Raw genomic sequence first — 13,775 nt, forward strand, 5'->3', positions numbered from 1 at the left:
GCCAATGCCGTTGTGTATAGCGGGCATATAGGTTTTACTTGGAGCAGAGATTCCCTGCTTCAGAGCTCCCAACTGACCCGCATTTCGCGGGTTGGACCCGCATTCTAACACCCAAACCCGCTGACCCGCGCAAGCGTCCGAAAAACCCGCATTGTAATTGTCAAGTATACATAAAAAAAAAATTGCATCAAATTTGGACTTACCAACTATCATTTCTTTAGCATTTAGCATAATAGAGTATAAAACCTCCTTTACAGCATTATTTGAACCTCAAATTAGCCTATATTTCTTTTCATTGGTGCGAGCAGCGAACATTTTCATGCCACGGGAAAGAATGAATTATCACCTACTTTCAATTTATTGATGTTACACACAAAAATATGCATATTTCTCAGAAAATTTTGGGCGACAAAAGCCTTTCTAAGTGCCACCATCACCAGGATTCAAAAAAAAAAATCAAAAGGGGAGGGGCACCCCCTCCCCTTATACCCCTCCCCCAGGACGGCGATTTGTGGCATGGACCAGCAATTGCCTTCTCAAGAGTTGGGAGCTATGCTGCTTACAAAAACATTTTTTTGGGGGGGGGGGGGAATTGGAAAACTTATTTATCAAGTCATGCAGAATTATTCTTTACTATGCTTGTTAATTTCCATCTGGCTAATCTGGTGGTCATGATTAACAGCTAAGATAGGCCTACTGAAGGACAAACTTTGCTTGCGTTGTATCCATTGCATTGGTAATGTTTCTATGAAACTTATCTGCGATATTATTTCAGTCCGAGGATCATATTTTAAGAAAGAAGAAGGAAATGTGGCACTAATCTCATACCATAGTGGCACTGAAATCAAACTTGGTGAGTTACAGAAACAGAACCATATAACGTGGCAGGCGCGTGCCGCAGGTCCAGTGGTGTGTGAATAGGAGCTATGTAAAACCTAGTCTTGTTAAGACCCTAGTTTACTATATAAGTATACTATAAACAACTGCTTTAGTATAGGCCAAAAACACTTTATGTTGGCTCTGTGGTGTACCAGAGCCGTATATAGAGATTATACGGCTCTGGTGGTGTACGCTTATAGTGCGCCCCAATTCCTCCTTAAGTTCCTTTTCGATACTCGGACAGATCCTCGGGTAAGTTTAATTCAGTAAACAAGCGCCCTCGTAGTATACATAAACTCAGAGCTGTGTAGATTCAAGATGCATAGAGACTACAGCTGTGAATATGGAAATAAGCTGCTACAATGGAACGGACGAGCGCCCTGATCGTGCAAACATTTTATAACAGATATCGTGAGTGTTCGTGAGAGATAAAAATACGCAAGAGAAACGAACATTACAAACGTCTTGATCAAGACTATATTATACCCTTCCTTCAACCCCAAACACAAAATTAAAAGTATATTTATTGCACAAGTTTGAGTTTAAACCAATTGCCGCGTGTTTGCCTGGGCAGTTACGTAATTCAAGATGTTACCTTCACGCATGTGAGGCTTCTATCTTCTATAAAGTAACCTATAGAGTCATCAGGCAGGGCATTCTACCAATGATGACAGTTGATAACTGGTATCAAAAATAAAGTTAATCTGCTCTCCAGTTTCACAGATTTGTGCAGTTACTAACGAAAACAAGAGCAGTAACTCACCTAAAATTCTGTTTTGAGAAATTTGTTTTGATTTGCATGTTTCTGAGCACCTGATCCATTTGTTTGTTTGTATAAGACTGGTGTGGGCAACAGTACGGCCCGCGGGCCACATGCCGCTCGCAAGTGATTGTTTTGCAACCGGGAGATGTCTCAAGAAAAAGAAAAAAAGTCAATCAACTTTACATCATCACATAAAACGAGTTAGCTGCTTAGAATTTATCGGCACTAATGATGCTGTCAGGTAGGCCTATTATCCCCACAAGTTAATTATCAACTGTACTGTATTGGCATTATGTTTTTGTGAATACAGATTAAGTAGGCCTACACACACCTATTGCTTGAAAGTCCTCGGAATCAAAGGTTTGAAATCAACAGCAGGTCGTTGGTTAGGTGCGGCCCAGCCAATTTTTCACTCCTTATATCTGGCCCATTCATTCAAAAAGGGTTGCCCACCCCTGGTATAAGACATTGACGGGATAACGGTGTCATTTCCTTTCCTCCCATCTCCCCTTTTCTTGCATTATGCTCCTTGTTAGCAGACATAGTTTGTTACAAAGTTAGAAAGTTGTATACAAATGTTTTGAGAAAAGCAAGACATAGAGATATGTATATTACTTTCATTGAAATAAACAAAGAAAGGAGTTTGAAATAAATTTTGCAAAGTCAAAAAGCTGTCAGTTATCTTGCACACTTAATATGCAGAGCTGCCTTTGTCCTAGGCTATTTTTAGACCAGAATGCATAACTGTATTGATATTTGCTGGATGATTTCATCGTAACAGGGTATGAGCGAATGTTATCCTTGTAAGATACCTTGAAATAGTTTTGTTCATATGAGTTCTGCTGATTCAAAAATGAAATCACATTTATACTCAAAACGACACCTCATGGAAGTAGGAGACTTGTCAATGTTGCATTTCCTTAGCTACAGTGGTCACAACGTGTTCGCATTTTGAGCCAGTTGAGGTCAAATGACTTTATATATGATATAATACTATTCAGGGGCTTGTTCAACTCAGAATGGGTAACCTATGTGTTCCATTCTTGAGATAAGGTAGGTAAATAGTGTTTTTCATTATTTTATCCTGTTGGCTTCAGATGATTCTTGACCTCCAATAAAATCAACGGTCCCTAAAACGCTAACATGATTGAAAAGATTTGGGGTTGTACAGTATAAAATGAACTATCTCTTAGCCAAGCGCCGTAGAAACTTGGTTATGATAACAAAGACAATATCACATTGCACTATATATACTTGACCATGTCGACACCTCAGTGTTGCCTTAGATTATTTAGAAATGCTAATATGTTGTTTAACCGTCGGATTTCATCAAACAGCCGATTCACACATGAATGGCCAGCTATTGTTTTACAAAGAGTAATTACGTATGTGCGACACATGATCATGGTATGACAGGTGCGGTCAATATAAAGCCTGTTTCCACATTTCAGAAATGGATTTCCCCGAATTGCGCCGCGACATATCCTGAAGTCCGGTGACTATTCCGGAAATGGACTGATTAGAACGGTTGTTAGCCGTAATAACTGTAGTGTGTATACGAACCAGTGTTCGCTCTTAGGACGCGCAATTTATCTAGAGGCCGGTCCCGACAAAATACTTTTTCTTTGGGGGAATTTCGTCCGCAACAATTCCTGGTACTTCCCGCAACTTGAATCATTACTATAGTTACAAAACTTGCCAACAATAACGAGCCGGATATTATAAAGTTTTGTTGGGTTTTTTTAAGGAGTAATGTGACTGTTCAAACCTAAGTTCCAAAAAGAAAACCCTGGCTACGTTATGACTGTGGCATTGTACAGTGCGTTTTAATCGCAATGGTCGAACATGTGTACTGCACTGTATGTACTATATGTGCGCTAAACCTCGGCACTGGCATATGTACGTACATCTAACTACTAACATCATGAAACCGCCGCCGTCCCCCCCCAATTTTATTTCTTTTTTTTTGAAAATCCCCCACAATTTGAAAACCACCGTAAAATAAATTGAATGGGCGAAGTCCCCCTTATTTAACATTCTAGCGCTAACACTGATTCGAACCGTCCCAGGGTACTTCCCGAAAATGTTCGGGAACTTTCCTTTAATGTTGAAACACTGGCACGAACTTATATTATGATCGTTTTAATCATTACTAGGGATAAACTATGCCCCACTAATTGCAAAAACCAATAAAAACAGTATATATGCACTTCGTAGTTTTCGTTCATGCAATACTAGAACGAAAACGTTGTAGATATCACGTTTGAATTGTGCTGACACAAAATTGCTCACAAAAATTGCACCCATGCAATAAAAGAACGACCTGCAACTTTTTTTTACAATCGATGTTACACAGAAAAACGTTAAAGAGCAGCAATCGGAATTGGCCCCAACAACAATATAGGTCATTCTCACATGTCGTATACCACACCGTAAAAAATGCGCAAAAAGTTCAAATCTGGCAAGAAGTCCTTTTTACAGAGAGTGACATCGAACTATACATAGCAAGCCTGAATAAAAAGTAAATATTTGACTTGATAAAGTCTCCCACGGGTGGAATTATTTCCCAAAATGACGGCAAATTAAGATAGAAACATGTTGCTACTCACACCGAGAAGCATAAACTGGTAATGAAAACTAAATAGTTTGAAACAAATTTCTTAATCATTACATATGATCTGAGGCCTACAGTTCATCATAACTGAAAGCTTTACAGATGCACCTGTTTTGAGCCCTCACATGACGATAAAAAAATTTCCTGAACAACTTTAATTCACAACCATTTAAAAGTTATATCAACAACATTTCAAGTCAGAAAGTTTGGTCAAAGGCTCTAGGAGTAGAAATTTTTACGTTTTCAGAAAATGGCCTCTCGTGACCTCAAATGACCTTCAAATTTATAAAATATGATCACATGTATGATGACTTAACTCACACAAACCACTGACGAAATTTCAGCCCAATCCAATGAAAATGACGAAATGGCAGTCAATCAAATATGGTGGCAAAAAAGTGACATAATTTCGGCAGAATCGCATGATCTCTATATAGCTCGACCAAAAGCATTCAGCCGAGCTAAAGCGGCTAATACCCCCATTTTGTTCATTGAACCAAAACTTAATACCATAGATCCGGTGACAATGAGATGCATTCCCCGTTACAGCTTTACGTTTTGGGTTATAATATGATGGAGCTATTAGCGGAAATAGCTCCATGGTGATAACAACGTCAGTTAAACCGTGGAGGGTAAATTAGAGCATGATATATATTTCTTAGTACAATGTAGGCTTTCCTTTAAAGGGGGCGAGTCTTCAATGCCTTTAATCAATAGTCCTCTTATTTGTTAATAAACAACGTACATTCCACCGGAAAGCAGGTGTAATAGAAGCACAGCCTGGCGTGTGAATGCAAACAGGTCTCCATATAAATGCTCTGGACGATATGGAATTCGCTGAAAAGTCCGATAAAAAATTCTATAAACAGAACATAATTGTGGAGTGTTAGCTCAGTGGTTAACACCGGTGCCTTTCAATCATAAGGTCCCCGGTTCGAGTCACTCCCAGATTAATGTGTGTCGTCCAGTTACAGAGTTGTTGACAATTAACAATTCATAATCATGGACGTTAAATATGAATGTGAGAGACTGACTTCGGTCAGCTTGCGACTTTGATAAGCCAATTAGGCTTCTTCGCAAGTTCCTGCTTGCAGGAGGATCTAATAAACATACATACATACACGCATACATACATAATTATAATATATATCATGAAAGTAACCTAGGCCTCAATATGTAGGTCACTAGTGACCTATACTCTATACTATAGCTTAATACTATTCATTGAGGGGTATACTTATCGATCAATTTGCGGTGAAAATATGGGTGCCTTGCGATCAGAAATCGTATTTGACTTGCCTTTTTCCTTACCTTGAACCATGAAATAGGTACTGCATCGACAAGACGTCTTGATGAAAACGTGGTTGACGTCCTATTGCCACAAAGAAGTTACACTGTCAGCTAACTTTATGTAGTCCGTTTTTGCCGAATGACACTAAGCGATTCCCAGAACATCATTAACATACACGTTGGCAGTGGCGGTGGAACCGGGGGGGGGGGGGGGCTTGGGGGGCTCAGCCCCCAATGAAAAAGTTGAGTGGGCAAATGCATGATAAGCCCCCCCAATATTTACCAAGGCTCCTAAACGTGAATCTGCCCAGTTTTCAATGCATACTTGTCGATCTGTCCGATGCACACGTATACTATATAGGTGTAATAATTTTAGTAAATGCGGGGGATCCTCGGCCCGTCCCCTGGCTATAGACCACATTGTCACCCCAACCGCGTCTGCACGCCCCGTGAAAAGTGGAAGCAGTGAGTGTGAGTACCGGTAAGCGAAACACAACTTCGCCTTAGGCCAATGACTTGCCTCATGTTACACTACGAGTACACGCAAGGCGTGGAACATGGCTCTATGTTTAAACGCAATCAATTATTAAACGAACAAAAACACAATATTAGCATTTCACCTGTACTTTATAGGGTACATGCATTCGTGACAGTGCTTGGTTCATAGAAATTTGTTGGCAACTGTACATGGTTTTGGAATTACCCATTTGCTGACATTAAGAAATGCTTTCTGTTTTTTCTTATGACATTTATTTAATTATTGCATTTAATTGCTAGTAGTAATTTACTACACTCAAAAACGTCTTTGTGAGTACACTACGAGTAATAGCTACTCTCTTAAAACGCCATCGAATATACAAATTACAATGTTTTTACAGATTTTTACGTGCAATCTGAGAAATTGCAGGCTTGAGACCCATATTTTAGGGCTAGGTATTCGCAGCATAAAACACTCTGGAAGTGCCGTTTCCGGCCATCAGGGGGTTTGAAAAACCCAAAATTTTCTTGTACGCTCCGCGCCAACCGATGGTGGCGCTCCGCTTAGATAGTCTCAACACATTAGCCCCCCAATAATTTTCCCGTTCCGCCGCGCCTGCACGTTGGACCTTATATTGGATGATAACTTGTCCACGTTAAAGGAGGTAACTCCTGCCCCCACCCTCCCAAGTTTAAAGCAGTTAGTCAATCCTCTCCCTCGTCCAAGTTAAGTGGGGTCGTTCGACCCACTATAGAGCTCGCCCACCTTTGCAATAAGTCTATGCTTTTAAACTGATACCTTATGCATATAATTATAGTGTAAAAGTATAGACGCCATAAGAGCCATAGTCATTCAAAACTCTTCATTGTTATCTTGTACTTGCCCTTTTTATTAAATATCTAAATTTTATCACATAAATAGAAGTTATTGACACAATTAACTTAAAAGATACGATAAGAATTATGAATATATATCATGATTAGAATGATAATATATGAAGTTCGTATATGAACATTTCTTTGTGATATATCAAGGTGATAATAGAAATATGTACAATAATAATAATAATAATACTAATAATAATACTAATAACAACAATAATAATGATATTAATAGTAATAATAATAATAATCATAATAATAATAATAGTAGTAATAATAATAATAATAATAATAATAATAATAATAATAATAATAATAATAATAATAATAATAATCATAATAATAATAATAATAATAGTAATAGTCATAGTAATAGTCATAGTAATAGTAATGGTAATAGTAATACTAATAATAATACTAATAATAATAATAATAATAATAATAATAATAATAATAATAGTAATAGTCATAGTAATAGTCATAGTAATAGTAATGGTAATAGTAATAATAATAATACTACTAATAATAATACTAATAATAATAATAATAATAAAAGTGCATTTACGTAGCCCAAAAATCTGCCAATGGGACATCTATGTAGAGGTAGGTAGTTCATCCAAAGGTAAGGTCATGTATAATGGAAGCAACGATCGCCAACAGTTTTATATTTCTTTTTAGAGATGTGGCGAGCAGGTGAAATATCAAACCAATAGCAGACCTAATTGCATTTATGAGACTTATATATATTTACTCTATAACGATAACCCTCTTACTAAATAAGTACATTAGTCTTTTCTAAGTACCCTGCTGCATTGTATCCGAACAAATATTAAATTTAACTCCGGTTGGAACAATTTCCTAACGCTGGTACGAAACCACTCTCCGACTGTACTCTCATACAGCTGGCCCATCTAGTATATGACCAGTGGCTGTACATGATACAAACAGGATATTGACAGTGTTCATACTGTCACTCTTAGTGCTTCTCACTGTGACATGCATGTATATTTCAGACACAAATTGTCCCAAATGGACACTAATTTCAGTAGTACACGACTTCGTTTGGTGTGCTACGTGATGCTATGAAGGAAAATATCCCGAACCTACAGGAAAGTTGAGTTTCTACAACATTTCGGGGCTCCAAATGATATGAACCGTTCGCGTAGTATCAATACAATTACTACTGACTAAATCAATGTTTTTCGTATAGCTATTGTTTTAGTCGTCACCATTGGTTTTCACTTTAATGCTTAAATTTTTCTCTTTATTGTCACATATCAGATGTTATGAAAAGTACTATTCTACATAACGTTGTTACAACTGTGCCGGCGATCATTGTATAAGTTTCTTGAAAATCAATTATATGCTGGGGACTGCATGGGTTTGTGTAAATGATACTTATAACTGGCTGATGATAGTTGGGTTTGTGTAAATGAAACATATAACTGAGTGATGATAACTGGGTTTGTGTAAATGAAACATATAACTGACTGACGATAGTTGGGTTTGTGTAAATGAAACATATAACTGACTGATGATAACTGAGTTTGTGTAAATGAAACATATAACTGACTGATGATAGTTGAGTTTGTGTAAATGAAACATATAACTGACTGATGATAGTTGGGTTTGTGTAAATGAAACATATAACTAAGTGAACAATAACTGGGTTTATGTAAATGAAACATATAACTGACTGATGATAGTTGGGTTTGTGTAACTGAAACATATAACTGACTGATGATTGTTGGGTTTGTGTAAATGAAACATATAACTGACTGATGATAGTTGGGTTTGTGTAAATGAAACATATAACTGAGTAAACAATAACTGGGTTTATGTAAATGAAACATATAACTGACTGACGATAACTGGGTTTATGTAAAGGAAACATATAACTGACTGATGATAACGGGGTTTATGTAAATGAAACACATAACTGACTGATGATAACTGGGTTTATGTAAATGAAACATATAACTGACTGATGATAGTTGGGTTTGTGTAAATGAAACATATAACTGACTGATGATTGTTGGGTTTGTGTAACTGAAACATATAACTGACTGATGATTGTTGGGTTTGTGTAAATGAAACATATAACTGACTGATGATAGTTGGGTTTGTGTAAATGAAACATATAACTGAGTAAACAATAACTGGGTTTATGTAAATGAAACATATAACTGACTGATGATAACTGGGTTTATGTAAAGGAAACATATAACTGACTGATGATAACTGGGTTTATGTAAATGAAACATATAACTGACTGATGATAGTTGGGTTTGTGTAAATGCAACATATAACTGACTAATGATAATTGAGTTTCTGTGAATGAAACATTTAGCTGACTAATTATAACTGGGTTTTGGTAAATATCACAAAGTGTTGTTTTGTCTCTATATCCCATGTCCCAATTTCCCGCCTGCAAATTTATCTCCGACTCATTTTTTTCAGAACTAAATGTTTTATCAAAATTATTTCAATCACAACAATTCATTGTGTTCAAGTGAACTTTAACGTGATAATATATTCCCATTAAAGTAGTAATTTGTGACAAACCATTTATACAGTGTACTAGTGGACATGTAGCTTGGAGAGAAATCAAACGATACGATTCTGTTCAATTTGACAAGAGTTTCGTGGTGTAGATAAAGCTGTTGTGTTTGTTTTAGGAAGAATTGATTTTTTTTTCGTCCGACGTATCGTAAAAAAGGCAGGGTTAGTATGAGCGTAAATAAAAGGATTGATGGTACATCCCAAGTAAGCAAGCAAACGGAGAACTCCTAATGAAATCACAACAAGTCTCCATCTTAAAGGAGTTTTTTGGAGGAAGTAAGGGCGAAGGTCAAGAGCGGATAAATATATTTGATATGGTCCCCACCCAATAAAAAATACCAAGACTATAATAATCACCATCTTGGTTAATTTTTTGGACTGAGTCTCTGCATTCTTTTGCAAAGTCCCATTGGCTGTCACCATCGACTTCCTCCGTAAGAACGTATTCCGCTTGCGATTAGTGGCAATAATTTTAGCGTACGATATCAGAATGATTCCACCAGGAATAATCAACATAGGTAGCAATCGTAGAGACGAGAACATCTTCCTGCGTAATGGTATCGGTACAAAACTCGTCACTGTATCGCCTGTAACATGAAGAACTCCAAACAGAATAGGAACGTACAAGATCGCCGAAACTAGAAAACAAAAAGACGGAAACATGAATTATAATGTGGATGAAGAAATATCAGTGATTAATTTCAAAGGAAAATGTAAAAGAAATAAGCGTATATTCATAAACATATCTTATGAATAACGAATGGAGTATCCAAGCTGAAAGAAACAATCTACCACCGATGTCTACTACATATGTACAGTTCCTAGCCCTCTAATCTTACACACCAACAATCTACCACCGAAGTCTATTACATATGTACAGTTCCTAGCCCTCTAATCTTACACACCAACAATCTACCACCGAAGTCTATTACATATGTACAGTTCCTAGCCCTCTAATCTTACACACCAACAATCTACCACCGAAGTCTATTACATATGTACAGTTCCTAGCCCTCTAATCTTACACACCAACAATCTACCACCGAAGTCTATTACATATGTACAGTTCCTAGCCCTCTAATCTTACACACCAACAATCTACCACCGATGTCTATTACATATGTACAGTTCCTAGCCCTCTAATCTTACACACCGACAATCTACCACCGATGTCTACTACATACGTACAGTTCCTAGCCCTCTAATCTTACACACCAACAATCTACTACCGATGTCTACTACATACGTACAGTTCCTAGCCCTCTAATCTTACACACCAACAATCTACCACCGATGTCTACTACATATGTACAGTTCCTAGCCTTCTAATCTTATACACACCAACAGTCTACCACCGATGTCTACTATATATATACAGTTCCTAGCCTTCTTATCTTACACACCAACAATCTACCAACCATTCTCCTTGTTTGGAGGGCTGATGTAAACAATTACGGTTTGAAGATTGTCAATCATAACATACTGCGTTGATATGGTATCTACGGTGTGTATCATTAGTACATGTATAATATGTGTTCATTGTAATGGTATAGCGTTAGATATAGTCAGCCATGTTTGAGTGTTTCTTACTGATCCAAGTAGCTCCACATATCCACCATACTCTTGCAGATGTCCACTCGGCCCTTGCCTTCAGTGGATGGATAATGAACTGGTATCTCGTATATGACATGGCCGCCAGAACAAAGGCTGTGGCTTGAACGCATACCTAACGACAAACAAGGAGAAGAAAGATCAACAATGTGATAATATCTTGACTGGTTTTATGTTTCTGCAGATAACTGGCAAAACATTCTCATAAGCGTATAGGAACAGATGGCAAAGTGGCAGCTCCCTCACTTTTCGAAGTGGGACGGGGGAGGAGTTTTTTGTTCTCTCTCGCTTTTTGAACGATAGATGCACTCCACGGAAAGCTCGGACAGGCAGTTGGATCTTTGCATTGGCAAGACCTCCGTACCATATACGCTTTTATGTGACAGTGATAACCGTGTGTCTGCTTTCAATACGAGTATATGTAAATGCAACGCATTGGGTTGTAAACACGGTAACTCAAAAGTACGCGATGGATAGATCCATGTTTCGATGAATAGATGCACCTTACTGATATATACACCTATTCAAATTGGTGGAGGTCAAATGTCACTTAAGGTGAACATACTAGTCAAACCCCGATAACCTTCTAAACACGATGTAAACCCTAGGATGAACTGCCACTTGTAATGTAGGCCCACCCTAGTGATTACATGAACCACAATTATTTTTCTGTGTAGGTCAAACGTCACTTGAGGTCAACAAAGGACAGAGTCTGCAAACTTGTAACCGATATATATAATTTCCAAAGTCAAGTTTAGATTAGCTCTTTACCATACAGGTTTGTGGATTCAGTTTATTGAACATAATGATCGTATTATTTTCCTGTGGAGGCCAGAGGTCAACTAAGATCAACTTTTGACAACCTTGTAAGCATAGATAACTCCAAAAGTAAAGCTTGGATACTTGGTAGCGTATGTGGACACACCTTATTGAGTACACGACATTTCTATTAGAAGTTTTCGTCTAAAAATTGTCACTAATATTAACTTTACTAATTTAATAATAACTTTGAAAGTTCGAGGAACAATCGACATTTCGAAATATTATATATTTTTTTTTATATTTTACCTCAGATTCGGCTATACTATATGTTGAGCTCCTACATGCTTTATCTTAAAAAAATCGCCTATTTTCTCTTAAAAATAAGTTATTTCTCGAAATTACTACTCTTTTCATGGGAAACTTCAACTTGTTCTTCAAACATTTTAACTTTTATAATAAATGTTCGGCTTCTTATAACACAAATTCGACCATTTTAGCCAAAAATTGATTTCCCTTGTCAACAGACAAAAAATAGCAGTGGGTTAGTGAAACAAAAGAACTTGATTTCATAAACAATTCGTTTGATAATGCAAAGGAACCCGCTGAATGGCCAAGCACTGTCGTGGAGGGTGCATTATATGGGCCGGTATAGCATCTACAAAAGCATATTGTTCTTCTAAGCAAATCCACAATTGGCTACCACCCCCACCCCCCTACGCCCCACCTGGCCACACCCATTTTGTGTTATCTTCTTGATTGATTATTTATATTTTCTTCTAAAATAACTTGAGCCGGCGTTCCGTATTATTGACTGAGCATCCCAGACATTTAGCATTTTAAAGTAAACAAGAATGACATATGCCTAAGAAACAAAATTAGTTGTACATGTATGCTAGAAATAGTCATTAGATATATTGTTAATACATCCCAGCTGTGTGTTGTTTTGCTCCTGACTACACTCATACATTGAACATAGGGCGTGCAATATACTTACGTGTTGTAGATATTGAACACAGTAAATCAGAATGATGTTCTGGTAGTATCCGACAGTATACATGGTGATAACTCTAGTAGTCAGTAAAGCAACTAGTACAAGGAGATCCGACATAGCTAAATTGGTGATGAAATAGTTTGATGGAGTACGTAATATCGACGAAACACACATCTTAACAAAGATCAAAAGATTAGCTATTATGCCAATCAAAGCAATCAAAGAATATAAAACACCAAAATAAAACTCTGCTCTACCAGTGAAAACACGCAGTTCACGCAGTGTTTCATTGTTGTGAGTATACACGTAGGATGAGTTTTCGAAATCAGTCCAAATATCTCGTCGGATACGGTCGTCAAAGTTCTCCGAGTTGGCCAAACTTGAAGGACCCAAGAACATTTCGTCAAACATTTGAAAAGTCTCTCATGCAGTGAATTAGTTGAAGAAAATGGCTGTAAGTTCACTTTGAAGTTGAGAACAAAAGTCAGCGTCCGATTAGAAAGGTATATTGGTAAGAATGTGAATCTGCAACTAGAAAACATGGAGTGATATAAAAATGTTCCATGAGTGTGTGTTGTAAGTTGACCACACATGCCAGGATATGAAATAAAGAACTGTCACTATGAGTCAACGCAGCCCGCATCTTAGAACTATAAACTCTCCCCCTGTTGGGCAATGATCCATATAACTATACCATCCGTATTGTGTGACACCTTGTTGTTACCAAGCAATAAACTCGATACTTGCTTTCCTGATAGGAAGTGAACTTGGTTGATTCTTCGTAGGAACTTGCGTGACAACGGAATAGTGTATATTCTGCATCATGTCGTCATAGCACATAATATTTCGACACTGTTTTAAAACTGAAAGTTCTGGTACGTTCAGTATGGGCAAAGGACTGAATTCCCAAGTTGAAAGAATACATTGATTTGCAAGAAACTTTT

General features: G+C 37.4%; 1 protein-coding gene across 1 annotated transcript; it reads right to left on the reverse strand.

Annotated features, from left to right (window-relative positions):
• Positions 1-6,889: 6,889 nt before the first annotated feature.
• LOC139979808 (QRFP-like peptide receptor) lies at positions 6,890-13,565 on the reverse strand. Its single transcript, XM_071990933.1, has 3 exons — positions 12,835-13,565; positions 11,058-11,193; positions 6,890-10,105 (listed from the first exon to the last, which is right to left on the reverse strand). The coding sequence occupies exons 1-3, from the start codon at positions 13,240-13,242 to the stop codon at positions 9,513-9,515; spliced, it is 1,137 nt and encodes a 378-aa protein (XP_071847034.1). The 5' UTR covers positions 13,243-13,565; the 3' UTR covers positions 6,890-9,512.
• Positions 13,566-13,775: the final 210 nt, after the last annotated feature.

The sequence above is a fragment of the Apostichopus japonicus genome, chromosome 14 (assembly GCF_037975245.1).
Source record: "Apostichopus japonicus isolate 1M-3 chromosome 14, ASM3797524v1, whole genome shotgun sequence".
Taxonomy (NCBI): Eukaryota; Metazoa; Echinodermata; class Holothuroidea; order Aspidochirotida; family Stichopodidae; genus Apostichopus; species Apostichopus japonicus.

Bases quoted from the DNA above. Each gene is read 5' to 3' on its own strand.
- LOC139979808 (XM_071990933.1), bottom strand. From the start codon at position 13,242: ATGTTTGACGAAATGTTCTTGGGTCCTTCAAGTTTGGCCAACTCGGAG. The intron at 11,194-12,834 runs GTAAGTATATTG...GTTTGTCGTTAG, and splicing joins GTGTTCAATATCTACAACAC to GTATGCGTTCAAGCCACAGC. The intron at 10,106-11,057 runs GTAAGAAACACT...TTTGTTTTCTAG, and splicing joins ATGTGGAGCTACTTGGATCA to TTTCGGCGATCTTGTACGTT.